Source organism: Lepisosteus oculatus, chromosome 10 (assembly GCF_040954835.1).
Source record: "Lepisosteus oculatus isolate fLepOcu1 chromosome 10, fLepOcu1.hap2, whole genome shotgun sequence".
NCBI classification, from domain to species: domain Eukaryota; kingdom Metazoa; phylum Chordata; class Actinopteri; order Semionotiformes; family Lepisosteidae; genus Lepisosteus; species Lepisosteus oculatus.
This window is the reverse complement of record NC_090705.1, coordinates 20,711,191-20,731,595: the sequence shown is the minus strand read 5'-3', so window position 1 is coordinate 20,731,595 and position 20,405 is coordinate 20,711,191. Positions and strand designations below refer to the sequence as shown.

The 20,405-nt window shown below is 37.6% G+C and overlaps 1 protein-coding gene across 4 annotated transcripts in view; it reads right to left on the bottom strand.

Moving 5' to 3' along the window:
• Positions 1-20,405, bottom strand: part of adgrb1a (adhesion G protein-coupled receptor B1a) — a 112,042-nt gene that overhangs the window by 76,366 nt on the left and 15,271 nt on the right. For all 4 annotated transcript variants that reach the window (XM_015357160.2, XM_015357161.2, XM_006635692.3 and 1 more), the window contains exon 2: positions 6,762-7,746. In XM_015357160.2, the coding sequence (XP_015212646.2) occupies positions 6,762-7,506 (745 nt within the window). In that variant the 5' untranslated portion in view covers positions 7,507-7,746. The remainder of the gene's footprint in view (positions 1-6,761; positions 7,747-20,405) is intronic.

Below are 20,405 nucleotides of genomic sequence, written 5' to 3'. Positions count from 1 at the left end.
GTTCTCAAAATGTTTAACAACTGCCCCTTTTTGTTAATGAAGCTTTGAAAAGCGAGGCTTTGTATAACCTAATTTTCAGGAATGTCATATTTTAAATTTCCGTGAATAAAATGGGAACCCACATGCATGGGACCGTACATCATCTCTGGGTTGAATTAAATTAAACTATTTTGAACTTGAAATATATCCGTTTGAAATAGGCAGAGATACAACATTAAGAATAATACATTGCATTTGAGATCAGAAAATACTGTATGTGCACTTGTTTTACTGTTAATAAAATAAATACTGTACATTGTGAAATAGAGAAGGCACACAGAAAAAGTCAGGACTAGAAATACTATGAACTAAATATCTATTCCTATTTGTTGTTGCCAGTTTTGTTTTTTATATTTTTAAGTGAATTTGCAGTGGTGTACAATCTGTGTATATGTAAAAGTCACAGTCATACAGCATTTTTGGAACAAGACTTGCATGAGTATAGAATGGAGTGAGTAACTGAGTTACAGCACATTCTGATATTCTCTTCATTATTCTGTTTTATTTATAAGAATAACGGTGCAGAATAACATTGCTTGGCATTGGGAGGGAGGGTACTGTGGTACTCTCTAGATAATTTTACAATAAGGACATCCATTTGTTTGCTAACCGTTTTATCCAATACAGGGTCACGGGGAAGCCAAAGCCTATCCTGACCACCAACAGGCACAAGGCATACCAGTCCATCGCAGGGCACACACAGACACAAACACACACACTATCTCCAGAGCCAATTTTCATTAAGATACAGTACCAGTGTGCCTTAGGACTGTGGGAGAAAACCAGAGCACCAGAAACCAATGCAAATGAGGAAAAAAAATACAAAATGCAAACAGAAAGCACTCTAGGAGTTGAACACATGGCCCCAGCACTGCAAGGCGGCAATGCTAATTGTGCACCATGCTGCCCTACAATAAGGACATCTTCTACTATTTCTATTTCTTTCTTAAAGTAATGCTACTTTAAATATTTCCCTCACTTTAAAAGAAGTTAAAATCTTGCCTTCTGAAAACTTGTCTGAAAAAGTAGAGGAAGGGATGCTAGAAGTTCAGATAACTGGGCAGAATTAAAATGAGAGGCTGCTTCCACATGAAGTATTCTCACTTAGTCTTTATGCTATGCTTTTGAAATTAGGTAGAATTCCAAATGCAAAACGACACTGGCACATCCACTGAAACACGAGTCTCTATGACAACAGCTGCAAAGCTACCGTAAATCAAAGGTGAATTATGAACTACTTGAGAAAAAAAGGAAAAAAATGGAAGTTGAAATCTTTTTCCTTCGAGTCTTTATCGCTGAAATTAATGTATCTCCTACTCCGAGCAGTCTTTTATTATCGCTCATAAAGTAGGTATAATAAAACAGCTTAATTAAAACATGAATTTTTAATCAGCCTGCCAGCACCTTGATAAAGCACGGGATTGGCTGGGTATTTCCAACAGGTCTACTGGCTGGAGACCACTCATTTCCCTTTGAAACTATCTCAATTATTTAATTGGACCAAAGAGTTTCACATCTCCAAGTTTACACTAGATGTTTCACTGCAGCAGTGACAGAGAGGGAGGTGGTGAGAAGAGGAACCTTCATTCTAATTAAAATCTACAGAAGAGAATAGATTAGGAGGGAGGGAGAACTCTGATGTATTTAAAGCTCTCACTCCAGGGCCCTGGAAAACAATTCAGCTTATTTTTCTTCTTCCAAGTTACTGCTGTACACAGAAAAGAATGGCCATTCAGTTACTGGTAGCTTCATTTGATGATTTGTACCATGCATTACTTTTTTCTACAGGCAACATGGCATTAATATATTTAAGAATATCTTTAGATTCCTTCTTAACACTGCTTTATGAGCATGTAGTATATGATTCCTCATAGTAATATTCTTGTACAGATGTATGACGAATTTGCCTTCTGGTGTCATTGATTGTGCTCAAAGAACCTGTTCCATGGAACATCATGTCCTGCACATCTAGTGGGAGTGTCACTGGGAGTGTCAGATGTTATGGGTATATCTGTATAGGTTAACTGCAGAAATCTGCCAACTAACTCAACTTAACACTGATGGCCAATCATTCCCAATTACTTCTGTACCCATGGTATAAATACCAGCCTCCTGCTGGAGACCTTATGCATTAATACTTGTATGATGCAAAGCAAAGTGTATTTGTATTCTCTGCAGTTCTGGTGGGTTTTTGGTCACAGTTTGATTATAACACTGTTATTTGTTACATTCTTGAAAAGTGCAACAGGTAACAAAATGACAGATAATTAAGTTATTATTAGCAAGGATGTGCCCACCAGAGGATTGTCTAGTGCTGGACTTTTTGGTAATCCAATAGACATCCATTTTTGGCACTTTGAATTAGCTGCAGTGTACCACTGAAACACATCTACTTTAAACTCTGAGCTGCAGCTTTTGCATTGCTTTTTCTCACACTAAGTTTGTCACTAATGCTTTAAGAACACTTTCCCATTGTGCTAAAGTGCATATACACAGATATTATTAGATACAGTTAATTACCTGTGATGCTACAACAACATATGAACAAAAGATAGTTAGGAGGGAAAGAGTTGGACATTGGATATTGTTGTGTAGGAAAACAGTGTGATCTGTATAGTAACCAATTATATTGTTAATATATTTGAGATATATTATAAATATTGGTTTAGATTCTAGTACTGCATATGCACATTTATTTAATCTGTAGAATATGATTAAAGATATATTAAAAGTATTATAGGTTTGTAAAATGCAGAATGCACTTACTGTACAATTTGAATTATGGTAGTTCCTTACTATTGTCTGCATGCTGTCAGACTTTAATTGTGCAGCATCGATATGAATGTTTATAGAAGCATTACTGATGAATAATGAGATTTAAGTATGTCAGCACTGAAACTATGCAGCAGATAAAGAATCAACAAATAGCAGGGAGTGACTGTATGTAAAGACGAGCCATTTTATACTGTAGCAAAATCTTCCATAACTTTTCATATTTTTACAATTGAAGCCATGCCCTTGAATTATGGGTAAATACAATGCAAATTGTGTTTTTTTTACATGTAATTTTTCTTTTTTTGAACATTGTTGAAATCAACCAGGACTGAATCAGCCAGACAGAATACACCCTGCACAGGACGCCAGTCCATAGGAGGGTACACACAGACACACACAAACACCAGGGCCATTTATTCCCAGAAGTCAATTAACCTTTCAATATGTCTTTGGACTGTGGAAGGAAAAGGAGTACCCAGAGGAAACCCATGAGAACAATGGGAGAACATGCAAATTCCATGCAAATAGCACCCTAGGTCTGCAATTGAACACATGGCTCCGATGCTGTGATGTTCAATTCTAACCACTGCACTACCCCCACAGAATATCTAGTGTTCCTTTATAAATTGCAGTCTTGGGTACTTACTTTCTGTTCATTTCTTTAAAATTACTGAGTCATATAGGTTGTCTGCCCAATGACACAGAAACACCAAATGCAATAGGGACAAGCAAAATTCTCATCTCTGAATGCTACTGTGCTCCCTGCATTCAGGCAGTACATGGTTAGAAAGTCCTAGATGTATCAGAAAACCCTTTGTTTGGTCTCACAAGTGAATGTTTTGCCCTTTTCTGCCTTTTTAAAGATTATTGTGAGAAACAGTGCATATTAATCTCTCTTGGTGACCTTTTGTAAGTCACTTGACTATGTAACACTGCTTTATCATGGGCTTTGCTTTCAATCTCAGTGTCACTTCTCAGCTGCAGTGTTCTGTCAGAGCTGGTCCCTCCTGTCCAGATTGATTCCTCTGCCCTGCACTGCCCTGTCCCTTGTTCCCCTATCTGTGTTCCAGACATACTGTACAGACAGGAGCCTGAATTTGTCTCAGTATTACAAAGATTCTATCCTCTAGTGAAGCAGAATATTTGGAAAAATGAATCAGTTCAGCTAAAATCATCATTGCTCATTCTTAGCAGTGGGACACTGACAAGTTAAAAGAAATAGCATTTGAACATGTACATGACTCTGAAGATAAACTTCTCTTGACATATGCATGGTTTTATTATCTGCTTGTTTAAGTGGATCTACAGCTGCAAACTTCAATGAAGTTCAGTGCTCCTACTCACATAATGGGTATTAGAAGTGACTGTGAGCTGCGCCTAGAGACAAAGTGTTACTGAGACAGAAAAAAATCCATAAATCTATAAATGTTTGGAACAGAAGATGAACAGAGAAAGCAACCTCTACTAAATAATCCTATAACATATTGCCTTCCCAAAAGCCAACTTTTACAGTATTTCAGCACCATCTACATTTTCCTACTATTTTTTTAAGTGACCACTGAGTGCAACATAGTACCTGTCCACTCCTGCAGTGATCTTTCTTCCCATTTTTTCAGTCACTGTTGAGTTTAAATTATTCCACATTGAATATCAGCTTATATTAAATTTAATAAATGTAAATGGCCTTTTACATGCATTAACTGATTATGTTATGCTTTGTGTAGACAGTTTCATTTTTATATCACTAAGCATACAAAATCACATCTGTCTTAAAATCAATCTGCTCATGTTTGATGAGGAGTTTTCCATTTTTCATGTCTCTGAATCTCTTCAAAATAAAGGGGGAAGTAATTTAAAATTCTACAGTGAAAGTCACTATACAAACTGACACTATGTAAAGTGACAGATAATCAGATATTCACAGATTTGATTCACAGGTGGTGAATTTCTTCATTAAGTGAAAAAGATGTTCCACATTCAGTGACCTTTACATCAAGAGTTGTCTACTGGATATCAGATTTACTTAAAAAAAACTTTTTTCTAGTAGATGATGATACAAGTTTCCAATATTTGCTGCTCCAAATATGCAGACAGATTTAAAATAACCAAGTTAAACAGCCATATGCAGGAACTGAAAGAAAGAGCCAGACTGGATATAGAAAGAGGATTGAGGGATTTTATAGCAATTTTCACTGTGTTGATGGAATATCTCCATTTTCTTCATGGGCAATGCTAAATTAGAAACCATACTGGGTCACAGTGTGATGGAAAGCCCCTATTGTTGATGGAATTACATGTGATTTAAAAGCAGTTTTAGCAGCAATTGTTTTATGTTGCAGATGAAAGGAATTTCTCTTTTCTCCCTGACAGAATCCTGTAGGCTGTGTTTATGTAGGAAACAAACTATACGTGAAACGTGGCTCGGATCCAGAGATAAAACAGGTTGTCACTGAAAATCAATGCTGAAACTAATATCTGAGATTCCATCAACCAAAATTCCCAAAATTACAGCTGAAATTTCTGCTTTAGAGTTTCAGGAGGCAAATTAACCACAAGTCTTTTATATGACTCATTAAAATGATTTGATTCTTTGTGTCTGCAGCTTGGGGTTGTAGAAAGAAATCATCCCCTTCCTCTAGGCCTGTTAGTTACAAAAATAAATTGTGCCCAATCAATGCAAACAAAATTCTAGAACACATGTGAAAGAGTATTTTATTGATAAAGCAAACAGAATTAAAATGTTGCACTATTAGTCTAAATTCTATCGTTTTCATTCACTGGGATTTGTGTACAGAGGGGTATCTGTATGAAACCATGATGAGAGTGCCTCATTCACAGCTCATTAAACCATTATCAGCCTCAATCATTGACTATTTTATTATCAATGAGAAAAAAATATCCTGAACATGATTCTGAAATCCAATTCTGTGATTTTTGTGTATTTCTCCAATATTTATTTCTTTACTGTTTTTCTTCAATTTAAGATATTTCATTCAACATTATCCTTCATTATTATCACATTTTCTCATTACCTGCACTGAATGGGCAGAATTTTGGCCACAATGATTTTTGTACAGTGATGTTGCAAATTTATAGTTGCAGTATGGTTAAAGTAAAGAGGAATGATTGAGAAAAAGCAGGAGTGTGTCTGGTACTTGTAGGAACAGAGATGTACTGTACATCATAGGTTAGGGAGCAGTGTGCAAAAGCTTCTGTGGTTGCATACTGGAGTGTAGCTTCCCTATCTCAGCAGCCAAGCACTGGCTGAGCTGGGCCATGGCTAGGGTAGCAGATACTTCATCTGGGGGTTAAATTACAAGAGAGAAGCTACAGGGCCATTGGGAATGATGATAAACCACTTCAATGGAAATGCAGACCAAGCGACACAGTAGCATGGCTATCAAATATCCCTGATGTGAAGCCCTGCTGATGGAGACATTTTGACTAAGAGAACGTTTTGCAAGGTCACGTAATCAATAAAAATGAGCTGAAATTCAACACCTCATTTTCCTGCCTTATAGGTTTTTGTAGAAAGTGTTAGAAACCTAACTCCCCTGCTAGTCATTTAGCAAACCACTAAATCATCTTGCCTCAGACCAAAAAAATTAGACATCAGTCCCCTCCAGACCCTTAATTCTAACAAGGCTCATTTATAACAAGTAAAATGTCTTCTTTGCCATCCAGTAAATCATTATCCACTATCCCCTTTGCTTCCATGTTTGTCCACAGAACTTATCCAGATCTTAAATTCTGTTCATATCATTCAGCTTTTGGGGTAAATTGAAAAGGGTTGGGTTTTAAGAAATCTAAACATAACAAGGTCTAAACATACTTTGCATAAAATAAGTGTTTTCTTTTCGCTTATACTAAATGTTTTTAGTGTAACTAGAATACACAGGAAAAAAAGAAATGAGAGAAATAAAGGTTGTTGTTTGACATAGACTCACCCATGATCTCTGCGTCTCTGGTCATCTCCTTCAGGCTCGTTATGCAGTTCTCCAGGAAGATTCCACCTCGGAAGCAGCCATCGGCTTTTCGTGGAGCAGGTTCCCAGCACTGGCAGGGGGTATGCATGATGCCACAGGGACGGGTGGGTGTGCTGGAGGTTAGGCAATCTTCTAGCCACTGGCACAACATCTGGCAAGCCGGCATGCTGGGGTTTCTGTTGCCTACAACCAAGTATTCAGCCTTGAACTCTCCGTCATCCTCCAGGCTCCCTGAGGTACCCTCTCTTGGTGCCATCTTGCGCATCTGCAGGAACTGCTTCCCAGCCTGGAGGAAGGCCACGCGGGTGGAGGAGTCACAGACCTTCAGCACCTCATCAAAGCTCTCCATGCCCAGGTAGGTGCGGGTGGTCTCCAGGAAAGAGTCGAATTGGAAGGTCTTCAGTTGGCGTGGCACGCAGGCGTCAGTGGGCTTGGTGACCTTCATGAAGATAGTGTAGCGGCGAGGATCAGGATTCTGCAGGGTCCAGGAGCAGGGCAGCGACGGAAAGACTGAAGACGAAGAGAAGAAGCCGAAGAAACGCCCCTGGACCAGGGTGACGCAGGTGTCAGAGGCCGGGCCTGAAGGTGCAGCGGATGTGACGGTGAGGAGCAGCAGCGCCGGACAGGCCAACGCCAGCCACAGCGACGGGACAGCAGCTGCATTCATCCTTGGCCCGTTTCCGTAGAAACCAGAAGGCATTTTCATAAATGGCAAAGGCAAGAGGAGAGGTGAGGAATACACCACACCTTTTGAAGCTGTTTCCTCTTTCTTTTCTCTCTGCTTGATTTACCTTTTGTCCCTTTACTTTTGTGTGTCTGCTTCAGTACTGCAAAATGATCGTTTTTCTTGGAGATGGAAAAGAACCAGCAAGAAACCTTGTATCTTTTACTGGTGATGATACCTGTCCATGTCCTTGAAAGGGATTTCTTGGGTGATTAGATGTATCTGTGGGTTAAAAAAATAGCTTTTATGAAAAATTTCATATTACTCAAGATTTCTAAGGCCCTGTTGTAGATAACCTGGACCTGCAGCCTCCCTGTTAAGTGAGATATGTTTTTAACACCATTTTTAATAATGAAAACGATTTAAAACATAAACTAAGGTACATAATATATAAAATAGACTACAAAAATTAAAACTTCAGTGTAGTAAAATAGTACAACAACACAAACTACAATGATGAAGAAAAAAAGTAATCCCTGGAAATATGAAGCAGATCACAAAACTAATATAATAATACAAAGCTAATACAATTGCTATTTGCTAAAAGAATATACAGTATTACATAATAATACTAATGCTTTTGAAATACTGAGAAGTTAAGATGGGCTTATTTTTCTCATTTGTTCCATTACATTTACTTTCACTTTTAGTTTAAAAAGTACTTTTTTGGGAGGTCCTGTGAACCTTAACACATACTGAGTTTTAGAACACTGTAATACAGCAAATACTTTTAAAAGTCCTTGTGCAGCTCATTCTTTCTGATTTTCCATACGTTTTCTTTTACTTTATTTGTGAGTATTGATATTTCCTAACAGAGTTCTGATGTAAAATCTATATTGCACAGTTATGACCCCCTCTTTAATATTCAATAATTAATCAGGAGGTGACATTAAACAGCCTGTTTCACTGACTACAGCATATGATTTTTAGATCATGAGCAAAACTAGAAGAGGCACAATCTACATATCAGCAGAATAAAAAAATGCTCTTCATCAATTACCCTAATCTAAACATTTTATTTCAGAGCTGCTCATTTCTTTAATTTTCTTTTGACATAAAAGGAACTAGCACATAATCAATTTTCTAACATAGTACTGTACAGACCTGCTGCAGAGGGAGGAGTGTTCAATGTCAGAGAAAAAAAAAAGCATCCTTGCAGCAACATTCAGAAAGTGTGGATTGTATAAACAGAAACTGACATAGTACTGAGAAAATTCTAGAAATTAGACTTTAGATCAAACTCAGCTCTGTAGTATAACAGTTTTGAGAATGGGTAATAGAGATGCTTGTCTGGCATTGTTTGGAGACAAGAACAAGAGGTTTCCTTAACTGGGTACTTCTTACACTCCTAAGGTAATAGTAGTGATGATCTATACATCTATCCATTTTCTAACCGCTTTATCCAATACAGGGTTGCAAGGGATCAAGACAGGATACACCCTGTATGGGACACCAGCCCATCGTAGGGCACATACTCACAGCAGGACCAATTTTTCCAGAAGCCAATTAACCTACCAGTATGCCTTTGGACTGTGGGAGTAAACAGGAGCACCCGTAGGAAACGCACAGGAACATGGGGAGAACAAACAACTTCCATGCAGATAGCAGCCCAGGAATTGAACCCAGGACTCCAACGCTGTACAGCATGCTAACCTATCTAACCCTTCATTTTCTTCAGCGGTCCATTAAGTGCAATGAACACAATATTAAAGTAGTTCTCTTTATGAAAACTAGGCAATCGAGTTTAAATAAATATTCCATTTTGTGGAACAACGAAATGCAATACTTTGCTCAGACCACCCTAATGACGTGGTCTAATCTAATGACTAATGAATCTAATGACGACAAAAAATCTGAGATTTATGATGATAATCTCTAGGCCCACTGTGTGCCGATCTATTTGTCCTGCAGCAAACCTTACATTTTGTCATTAAAAGGAGATCTGTTGTTTCACAAGATAGCATTTCAATGTGCTGCCCTTGTTTACCAACCTAACTTTCTAGCTCAGCTATATTTTTGATCCATATAAGAGACCAGTTTCATTGCAGGTAGGATTGTTGTGGGTGCCTTCATTATTTACATGCTCAGTTGCTAGAACTGCTAAAGCCTAGGTTATGTGGGGTTCATTAAACCTAAATTAAAGATTTCTATTTGTCTTTTTTTATTTCCTCTTTCCATGAGAGTCTTTGAATTTTGGTATAACTGAGCTGGAGTCACACAAGCCTGCTGCGAAATCAATGCAATTTTTTGTGAAACTGTCTTTGAAATGGAAAACTCTTTGTTCAATGCTCTGAATCATGTATTAAAGAACAATAACAGCTAGTTATTCTCTGAATCTAACATAGAAATGTGCTGTCCAGTATATACACAGTTACTCCTCTCCAGGGCTACATTCCCTTTACTTGTTCCAGCAAGGACTAGTAAGTCAGACAGGAGACTAGTCAGTCCTGGTTCAATTCAAATTTTCAGATAAAGTTTCAAAACTTTACAGTTTCCAAATCTACTGCAGCTGACTACCTATTGATAAAATTGAGTTTTTATATTCTTTAAAGCAATTGCTAAATGTTCAACATTTCAATCCACGAGAGCTGCATGCAAAAAAAATCTCTCATTTGTCACATTAATAAAATAATTTAAAAGAATCCAACAATGCTCATGTGAAATGAAGAGCAGAACAATGCGGTGCAAAAGATTTCATTTCTACACACTGTATAATAATATAACCTTCCTTATTAATTGAAAATACCTTTGACAGTGCTTTCAGGTAAAATTGTGAATAATATTTATTTTCTTAAACAATTTCAGTTTTACTTTGGTAAAAGGCTGCTGTGAGAAATTAGCTCCCAATATGCTATAAGTGCTGCCCTTGATTCTTGATTCCTTATTTTTTTCACCTGGCAGCTGTGCATTGTGACAGGAGGGTAAGAGTGTGTCTCTCTTGTTAGAATAACCTTGGTGAGTCTAAACTCATGTTGCATGGATAATTGGAAACACACGTGATCAACAGTGCACTGTTGCTGGCTCCTTCATCAGAACCTGAATTAGGTGAGAAGCTGGCTTAGATATCTTATATACTCTGCCATCCCACTCACTCTGGTGGAGGTATCTTTAGTATGGGAGCCATTACATAAAGCCTTATTTCACAAGATCTCTTGCACATGTGCAACAATTAAAACTATTTATTTCTCAATGTTATTGATTAAGTGCATCATTTTATAACTTATAACTGGAAGTCTCAATAAAAGAAACACTTGATATTTAATGCAACATGCTGAGAAGTGGAAGACTGAAAATATTTGTAAATACACCAGTTAGCTTCTTAAAATGTACACACCTCCCATTGCCCTGTCTGCTTTCTCCAACAATAAAAAGTCAGCTTTTATATCCCATTAACTGTCTTATAGTTCATCCTTGTTCCTGAAATTTCAATGGATCAAATGCCCACTGGCCTCAGATTCATACCTTTTCCACTTTTCTTATGCTACCTGACCTGTATGTCGAAAAATAACAAATATGCTTTACATACTATATAAGATGTGATCCACATCATCTGCTACTGAGCTACAGCACCTACCAGCCATTATGCATCTACAGTAGAGCAAGTTGAAAAGTGTGAAATTGCTTCACTGATTGAATGAAGGGTGAATTTTAGTAAGATCAAATAGTGGAACCCAGAGTTGAATCTAGTTAGGACACCAGGGTTAACAATTCTGACAGTTATTTAATGACAAAGCAGTCAGGATATTGGTTTAGCTTCTAATCTGAAGGAAGGTACCTCTTACAGAACAGTGTCCCTGGTTACCATACTTGGCCATTGTTTTTAAGAAATTCTGGTATAGAGTGAACAGTGTCATAGGTACCACTTGCCAGTCCACTTTCTTTATGTACAACAGCACACTGGGTTTCCTCAAAGGTCTCCCTTACCAGTACTGACCAGGACCAGTCTTGCTTGGCTTTTAAGGTCAGATAAGATCACATTACAGGGTGATAACACCATGTTAAACTATTTTATCTTTCTTTGCATGTCTTGTATCTTTGTATCTCATCTGCGAAAGACTGCATTAATGCTTGTCACATTGATATACAGTTGAAGCACCTGTTCTTCTAAATGCAATGAAAATTGGCTTTGACATATAACATTAGGTGTCCTGCTTTACAAGTCCCAGTGCAAAGTACATTGCAAAGTCAAGGATGAAGTAATGGCACAACATTTATATTTCATTGGCAGTGGCCAAGATTACAAGATTAAAATTTAATTATGGGAGCAACTTAAAGTTGATTAAAAGATTAATGATACAGTAAAAATGTGATGTGATGATTATATATGCTTTAAAGGTAGTACAATTTAAATTACGACTAAAGCTTTTGTAAGTTATGCTGATTATTATTGTTGTTGTTGTTGTTGTTGTTGTTGTTGTTGTTGTTGTCAGATGAAGACTATATTCTACCACCAAAAGGCTCAAATTTTTAATTGCTGAACCACTGTGCCATTGTTTTTATTTTGGATTCCAGGTGAAGATGCAGTAACAGACAGCACACAGTGAACCACTGATACTCATTATGCCTCACTTTATACAAACCCTGGAATGAGACAGAAATATTACTTTTTATACTACTTTTTACTACTCACTGAAAACCAAGTCAAATACTTTGAATATTGGGTTAAAGTCATGGGTCTTTAGGAAATCATTGAATGAGGTGCTGCCTGACACATTTGGCAGATAGATAGATAATGTATTAAATATTCTTGTTGTTTGTTAGATACACAAACAAGGGCACTGAGATAAGGATCAACACAAAAAGCAGCAGACCATTTAGGAGCAAGCATTGTGAAGCTGCCAAATGCCCCAGCAGGTCTGTGATGAGTCATTGCAAGCTGAAGAAGAGTTCAAGGTGCGCAGTATTCCCATAGCACTTGTCGAGAGAGAGCTTACATGGTGCGTTAACCCAGTGTCTGCAAGCTCTCCACTTCCCACTAGTTTCCTACTAAAAGACACTTCCTCAAAAGGACAAGCCGATCAATGGGCCAATTCTTTTATTCAAAAGTCCTTGACCAAATGGGGGAATTTATGCTATGTGTTTCAAACTCCAGATACCTTAATGAGAAAAGATTGTCTGGTGACACTGCAGTTAGTACTAGCCAGCTTTGAAGTTGTTTTCACAGGTAGGGCCTAATGCAGGAGGTAGGGAAGTGTAGGAAAGACAGAGAGGAGATAATAGCCCTTTTAAGTATTTAGGCCACAAATCTGAATTGTTATTGTTGCTGTCTATGGTCCTCACATTTCCAATTAGCTGGAAGGTAAATTGCACATATTATGTCTTTGTTTCCTGATAGCGTAGGTAGAATGATTAATCTTAGGCACATGAGATCTCTCATATTAGGCAGGTTTAAGCTTCAGCAAGGGCTTTGCACCATACTGTATGGTTTGTACACCTCTAACGTACACATCCAAACTAGCTCCTTAACAAAAAGTGAAGCACTGATACTCAGTGCATGAGCAAAAAAGGCCATGCAAGAGATTTTGGCAGGGGGGAAAAACGAGTTGTTCAAAAAGAAATAATTAAATGCATAACCAAATTATAGAGTTGATACTACTCCATCCATCAATTTTCTAACTACTTTCCGGCAAGCAATGGGCACAAGGCAGGGTACACCCTGGTGTCCATCGTCAGTCCATCGAACGGGATACATAGACACACACATACCAGGACCAGTTTTCCCAGTAACCAATTAACCAACCAGTATGTCTTTAGACTGTGGGAGAAAACCTTAATTCCATTAGGAAAATCATGCAAACATGGTAATAGAACTCTGGGAACTGAAGTCAGGGTCCCAGCTCTGAGAGACAGCAATGCTACACACAGAGCTTCCATCCTATGCCACTAAATGATATTGCTAATAATATTATTGTAACGCTGGGGGGGTTCACATGGGTATGTGCCCTCACCGCTGCCGCCTCAGGTCGCCCCCCCCACCGCTGGGGATTTGAACCAGGACCTCTGGCGTCACTCAACAGGAACCCAGCCAGTTGAGCTAAAGGGAAAACTCCCGTCAGCCCGGCAGCTGCGGTCCCTGCTATTCACAGGGAAGGGCAGTGACGTCACCGCGCTGGTAAGCTAGCTCAAACAACCTGCAATGGTGGACATATGCGTTACATTATTTTACATTTACAACAGATTTGTGGGAGTCTGGTAGAAGCTACAATATAGATGAGTGTAACAATAGCCATTTACTGGACTCAATAACTCTGTGTTGAGTATCTGCTGGAAAAGTTTTGTTAAAACATTTTGTTGGGCCAATGAATAGTAGCTATTGTTTCTTTAAATGCAATTGGCTGTAACTTTAAAACATTGTGCTATGACTGTATAACCCACAAAACTTGCCCTACCTCAGACCCCAAGTTGAGTCTCTGATAAGGAAATGGATGTAAAAAGAAGTGTCAGCACCCCCACAGAGCCACACTCTGTAAAGCACAGATGGGCTACGACACTTGGTTGCAGCACATCATCTTACATTATCATCACTGCAGGGCTGGACCAAGAGCCTCTTCAATCCATGACACAAAATCACCATTACTGTGCAACACAGGGCTGTACATTGGTTTAGTCCCCCACCCAACATCACCAAAACTTTCAGCTTTTGACACTTACTTCTCTTCACCCTGAGGATTTGTGAGAACACAGGGATTTAGTTTTTTAAAACATTACTGTGCTTGTGATCAGGTCTAAGCTGTTTTCATCTCTTACAAAAGACAATAATACTGCTAATTGATTTTTTATATTTTTGCTATTACAGTAGGTCTTTTAAATTTATTATATTTTTGGCTTCCACTGTTAACGCGAACATTGTGGCTCTCATAAATAAAAGGTTGTTTTCCTTTTTTAACGCATTACTTATGCACTGCAGTTTGTTGTAGGAGCCATGATTTTCCAGGCTTGCTCTGAAGACTCATATATACCAGCACAGTTATGATAATAATTATCTGTCTTTGATGACAAATGTGCTTGTTGTTTTGAAAGTCAGTGGATGTTCAGAAGTTGGAAACCTCTTTCAATAAGGAATTGGAAACACCCTCATTTCAAAATACAGATGAAAGCAATCAATCCTTTATCTTTACCCCAGAAAATCTAAGATACTGCAAACAAAAAATTAAATAAAAGGACAGAAAGACATATTAGACATGTGGGCATGGAAAAAACAACAATACAATACAATTTTTCACAGACTACAGACCATTCCACAGGTCATCAAAAATGATCATTTTAGTTTACGAGACTTTAAATTGAACATTATTCATAAGAATATCAAATGAAGTTGCACTGCTGAACGATGTAGGGGTTTAAATCAACTTGAGATCTTCTGAAACATCAAATACTCTTTAGCAAAACTAAAGGAATTCCATGCTTTAAATGTAATAGTATACAATACATGCCTTTAACATTACGAAAAGACAGGCTTTGTGACTAGAATTTGAATAGAATAAACTATTTTAAATGGTTGCCATATACACATTTTTATAGTAAAAATACATAAATCTTATGATGTATTTTTCTAAAATGATATTGCTAGCTACTTCTATTACTCTATTGTCTGTTTAGCTCTCAAAGCTTCTGTCATGATTTTTGCCAGTGACTAAAATAAACTATGGCAGGTTTTTTTAAAGATGTTTCAACCTTGTTCCTTCTGTGCAGGTTTTTTCTAGGAGTCTTCTAGTACTGTTCCACTGTGTAGTCCAGCTTCATAGTTCAAGGTACAGTGAAAGAGGAAGGGAGTTATCAGACCATGGAAGGAGCTATTTTTTCTGATTAGAAAACACAAACACCTAAGTTTCTAAGAAAATACAACACAATCAAGTGTTTATCTGGGTGTAGACTATAGTTAATTCCAATTTAAGATGTATTTGTTGAGGAACATAAATTAGTTAATCTGAAGCACTATAACTGTGAAGGAGAAGAGGATGATTAAGAGTGTGCTGTTAAAAATTAAAAATTATTGTCAAATTATACTGTACGTTTATAATGCACTTTCTCATCATCATTTCTCTGTCAAGTGCTCATTTACAGAACAGTTTACATTAACCTTACTCATGTTATGCTCTGCTATGACCTAACACTCCTCAGATCCCTTAACCTTTCTTTTTATTTGCGACTTGTTTACAGCTATCAAGGTGGTGGAGGCTAAAACAAATGTTTTGGTTGATTTTAAGGATTCAAGGGATTTAAGTAAGTGTAAACCCTGGCCAGTATGGCCAGGGGTTGGTCGGGGGAATCTAGGAATAGAGTACTCAGATATGAAATAGAAGAGCAGTGTGAACCTATGACTTTTCCTTCAGCAGGGCAGTAGAGCTGAGCCACCTCATTGGCAAAGCAGATGTCTTATCACCTCAACTGAACCTGCAGGGCACAAAGAGCCCACAGTGTAGCACACCCCCTGTCTGCTTCACACCAATCCCCCTGTAACCCTGCTGGGTCAAAGCATGCAAGGAAAGGTCAGATCTCATAGGCTTACTGCTGCTTTCTAGGATCTACAGCAGGAGATTGTTCACAACAACATAAATTACTCATTTGCTAGTAAATGGGATGCCACATGGACTCTTGAGATTTGTAGAATATTAACTATTATTGGTTGCCACTCATTGAAAACAAACTCTTGAGGATACCAATGGAATGCATTTAAAGAAGGTTCCTAATATTACATTTATCCTGACAATAGCAATTAATCAATGTTTGAAACAAATATTGCCATAAACATTCAAGCCTTTTTATTGTAAATTAAAAACTGTAACGTGAAACTAAAAAAAATATAACTAAAGATATGCTCCTGATAATTCTGTTCATGGGAAAGAGCTGAACTTCATTTCAGAAATAGATTTAAGTCAATTTGAGAGGCTATTACTTCAGGGCATCAGGGTATTAAATCAGTTTGTTAAATATGAATTTCATTTAGGTGATTTCATTGTGAATGGAAATGGAATTCAATATGAGCTAACTTGTTTTCTCTATAATAGAAAAAAGCTACTAATTTTAACTCTGTGGCATACTTATGTAATTGTCTGATCACACTGACACGTTTTAAATGTTCTTGCATATATTTAACAGTATTTAAAACCACAGCCATAAGAAAACAATGCCTGTTGGTAACAAAATATCAGAATTGCAATACCTTAGTTTAACCCAAAAATTACATCTTTAGTATTTAAGTTAAATTTCTTAGTGTTTCTGAGTCTGAATATATAATGCCCCATAATGAAGGGTACTATCTTCTAAGAAGATTACAAAAGCTGCTTTGAAAACACTATGTAGGCTCTTACACAAGCTCCCTGACAATCAGATTAATTGAGTTGCTACTCTGAAGTTTATTCACTGTCCCTGGGGTGTCACAACTCAAATATATTTAAGAAATTCATGTAAAAATTATTATAATACATAAGTGGTTAAATAAATAAAACTTTAATTTCTGAGAAAGACAAAACCTCTTGACAGTCTACAGTATATCTTTAACTGATCTGAAGAAACCTGAATTAGCTCAAATATCAGTCAGATAATTTAAGTCCAGGACATAATCCTGAAGAAAACACTTGAACTGACCTTTAATATATAGAAAATGTAGTTTTTTACTGATTGCAATGCAGTAACAAATCCAACTCAAAGAAGGGGAATCATCCAAGAATGGTTGTGATAGAAATTATTTGCATGGATTGTACAGTATGTAAAGCTCCTACTATACTCATTATTAAATGACAATTTTGGATAAATGCCAGGGGTCTCTATCTCCTCTTCTCTTAGTTCTAGAGGAGATAGAAGAGAGAGGAAGTTGAGCCAGGGTTCACATCTATGCCCATCTCTCAGCCAGACCTTCTGTGAGCATGACTCCAGGACCATCAGTCACCCAAGTTTAACGGACGTACAGTATTTATTTAAAATGCAGAGATCAATGATGTTGCACCTTTTTGCGATCTTGCCTGTAACTCATTTATCTTCCTCTCAGAAGACTCAAAACCTGAAAGGTACAGAATGTGACTTGCTTTTACTTAAGAAACTACTTTTATTAAATGGTTTTAAAAATACTGTTACGTCCCAGTGTGTGTTCTTTGTGTGTTTTTTCTATGTTCCACACTGCTAACCCTTGATTGTTCTCCCTTCACCATTGGCCAACCATCACACCACTGTTTCAATATGATGTCATCATCAATCAGCCCTCAGCCAATCAGAACACATCTTATTCACTATATAACATGGAGGCTTTCAGAAAGAAGTGGCCTTTCGTTTGACTTCGGTCCCGTTCGGTTTTGGTTTTTGCTTCGCTTCGCTTCGCTTCTTGTTATTGCTTCGGCTTCGTTTGTTGGTTTGTTTTGTTTTGCTTTGTGTGTGTGTATTTTCGTATAGCTTCGGCTTTGTTGTTTTGTTGGATTTACGTTAGTTTCTCTGTACTTTCGTTTGTTTGTGTGTTCATCCTTGTTTTGTCATTACCTTGCCCCAGTGTTACATGTTCAACTTTTGTGTTCTTTTTGTACCCTGCTCCTGTTTATTACTCTTGTTTTCCCTTATTTGTCTTCCTGGTTCACTTGTGTTTTTGTGTGAACTTTTGTATATAAGGTTAGTTTAGGTTGTTGGGTACACTTACACACTTAGTTGATTTTGTATTAGTACACTAGTTTAGTACGGGTGAGTGCCATTTGTCTTGTATGGTTTTGGGTAGTCAGTGCAGGTTAGCTAGGGTGTTGAAGACACCGAAGACCGTGTGTTTCGGGTTTTCTTTTGTAGTCAGATTAGCTTTCCCTCACTGTCCTAGCCAGCTCCATTTTTGTTTGTTATTTTCTTTCCTTTGGCACCACTCTAGTTCCTTACCCTTGTTATCATACTTCCTAGTCCCTCACCAAAACCCCCCCTGCTTCCAAAAGAATGATCCTAAATGTTACACCCCTTTTCCCCTAGACACTTGGGGTCGTAACAATACGTTTTACATAATGAAAGTACTTAATTCAACTGTGTATTGGTAACTAATTACCAGAATAATCAGGCATCAGCAATTATTCTTTTCCATGGTCTGATGGAATAGTGTATACGTTTATTACATTAAAACAACTTCAAAAATAGTGTCTCCATGAAACTACATCGAGAGTATTTCAAGGTTGTCTAGTTATTGTGTTCTAGTGGCTGTGTACTAATATAACCTAGTTAATACCAAGGCACACCTAATCTTGAATATCAGTACCAGACAAAAAGCCTTTGAGGACAGTACAGTATTTCCAAGTATTGTTACGTTTTTTTGTTTCAATTTAATAGGCCGCATGATGACACAGTAATGTCAAATTAATGTAGCTCTTTATTCAGTCCAGAAGCCCAGTCCTTCCTGAAAATGACAGAGTCTGACATTAGCTTTTGTGAGGAATTACAGTGACAGCTATGGTTTAATTCTATCATAAAACAGCACACTGCCGAGCTATGATGAAAGGCATAAAATTAACAATTCTATCACCCATTTGTGCTTTTCTATCAATTTTGGTGGACTTTTCAGTGCAACGACTTCACCCTCTCACATAGTCCTCTACCTATTCCGCCTACGACTGTGTGAGTCAAGCAGAGAAGAGAGTGAGTTTGCTGAGAAACCTTCAGCACGGGACTGGAGAGCAGGAGCGATTTCAGTGTCCCTACTACCCATTGGCGAATGAGGTGATGAGTGTGAGGGTGATGCTGTCCAAGCCAGCGTCATTATAGTGCGGACTCCAGCTTGCAGTTACTGGAGCACAACAAAGCTGATGAAGCAGTGCTGCTCCTGCTGATTAAGCTGACCTGAAAGATGCCATGGCCTATAAGATTTAAAATATACCAGGCATGCTGTCACTGCCTTGTGACTGCATTCTGTGTCCCTCAATGGCTATTTTCATTTAATAAACCAAGAGCTTAACAGTTCCAGAAAACAACTGCTAAATAAAATATTGGCTACTTTTCTTCTTCCACCACTTGCACGTTAGTTAACATAACTTACAGATTTATTTTATAGATTTAGATTGTCTCAGAGGTCAGGCTGCTCTACTGTTTCCAGATGCAAAGGCATTTTCTTTCTTTGATGATTTTTTCGCTTGGTTTGTCATTGATCTGTGAAGGCAGTGCTCAATACAGTCTGACCCTTTTCTGAGCCAGTGACAGAGCGGTATGTCCACTGAGAGAAAGGGAGCAGAGTCTAGAAGTATTGTGCCTGCACACTACTGCAACAGTCATGGTCTGTAAAGGATGCGTTAAAAAAAGAATCAATTAATGGCATTAACTCATCAGGTCTTTTGGCAGTGAATGCAGAAACAGAGGATCTTCTGTGAAGAATACAATGGCAACCAATGATGGCTAACAAAGAAACACAAAACTGTTACAACTCACAACAGATTAATTCTTTAGAAGAAAATGTTCTTCTTTCCAAGAGATTTTGTAGAAATGATGTACTTAGACTATTAAATGGGGGGCTGGGTGGAGTGTAGTCTTATAAAAGGTTATAGATGGCTTTCAATCACAATCACACATAATTATCATTTACACTTTTGTACAATATAAATGCAACATAAAATTAGTTTCTGTTATTAAAGTAGTTATTAAATAGTGGTCTTATTTTGTCCCTGCCAGAAATGCATGCATAAAATAAATTTCTTAGACATACAAAAATCTAATTTATCCTATTTAAGGTTAAATATTAATTTAATGTAATGAAATCTGTTGAGGGTGGCATTACAGGTTAATAGATGTCACTGTTATGTAAGCTGTGAGAAGGAAAACTGACCATTTGTCACAGCCACGTGAGAAATGTCCATAATTTAGCATGAAAAAATAGAATTCTGTTATTTTCATTTCAAACATTTAACTTTAATACTGATGCATGCCCAACACCCACA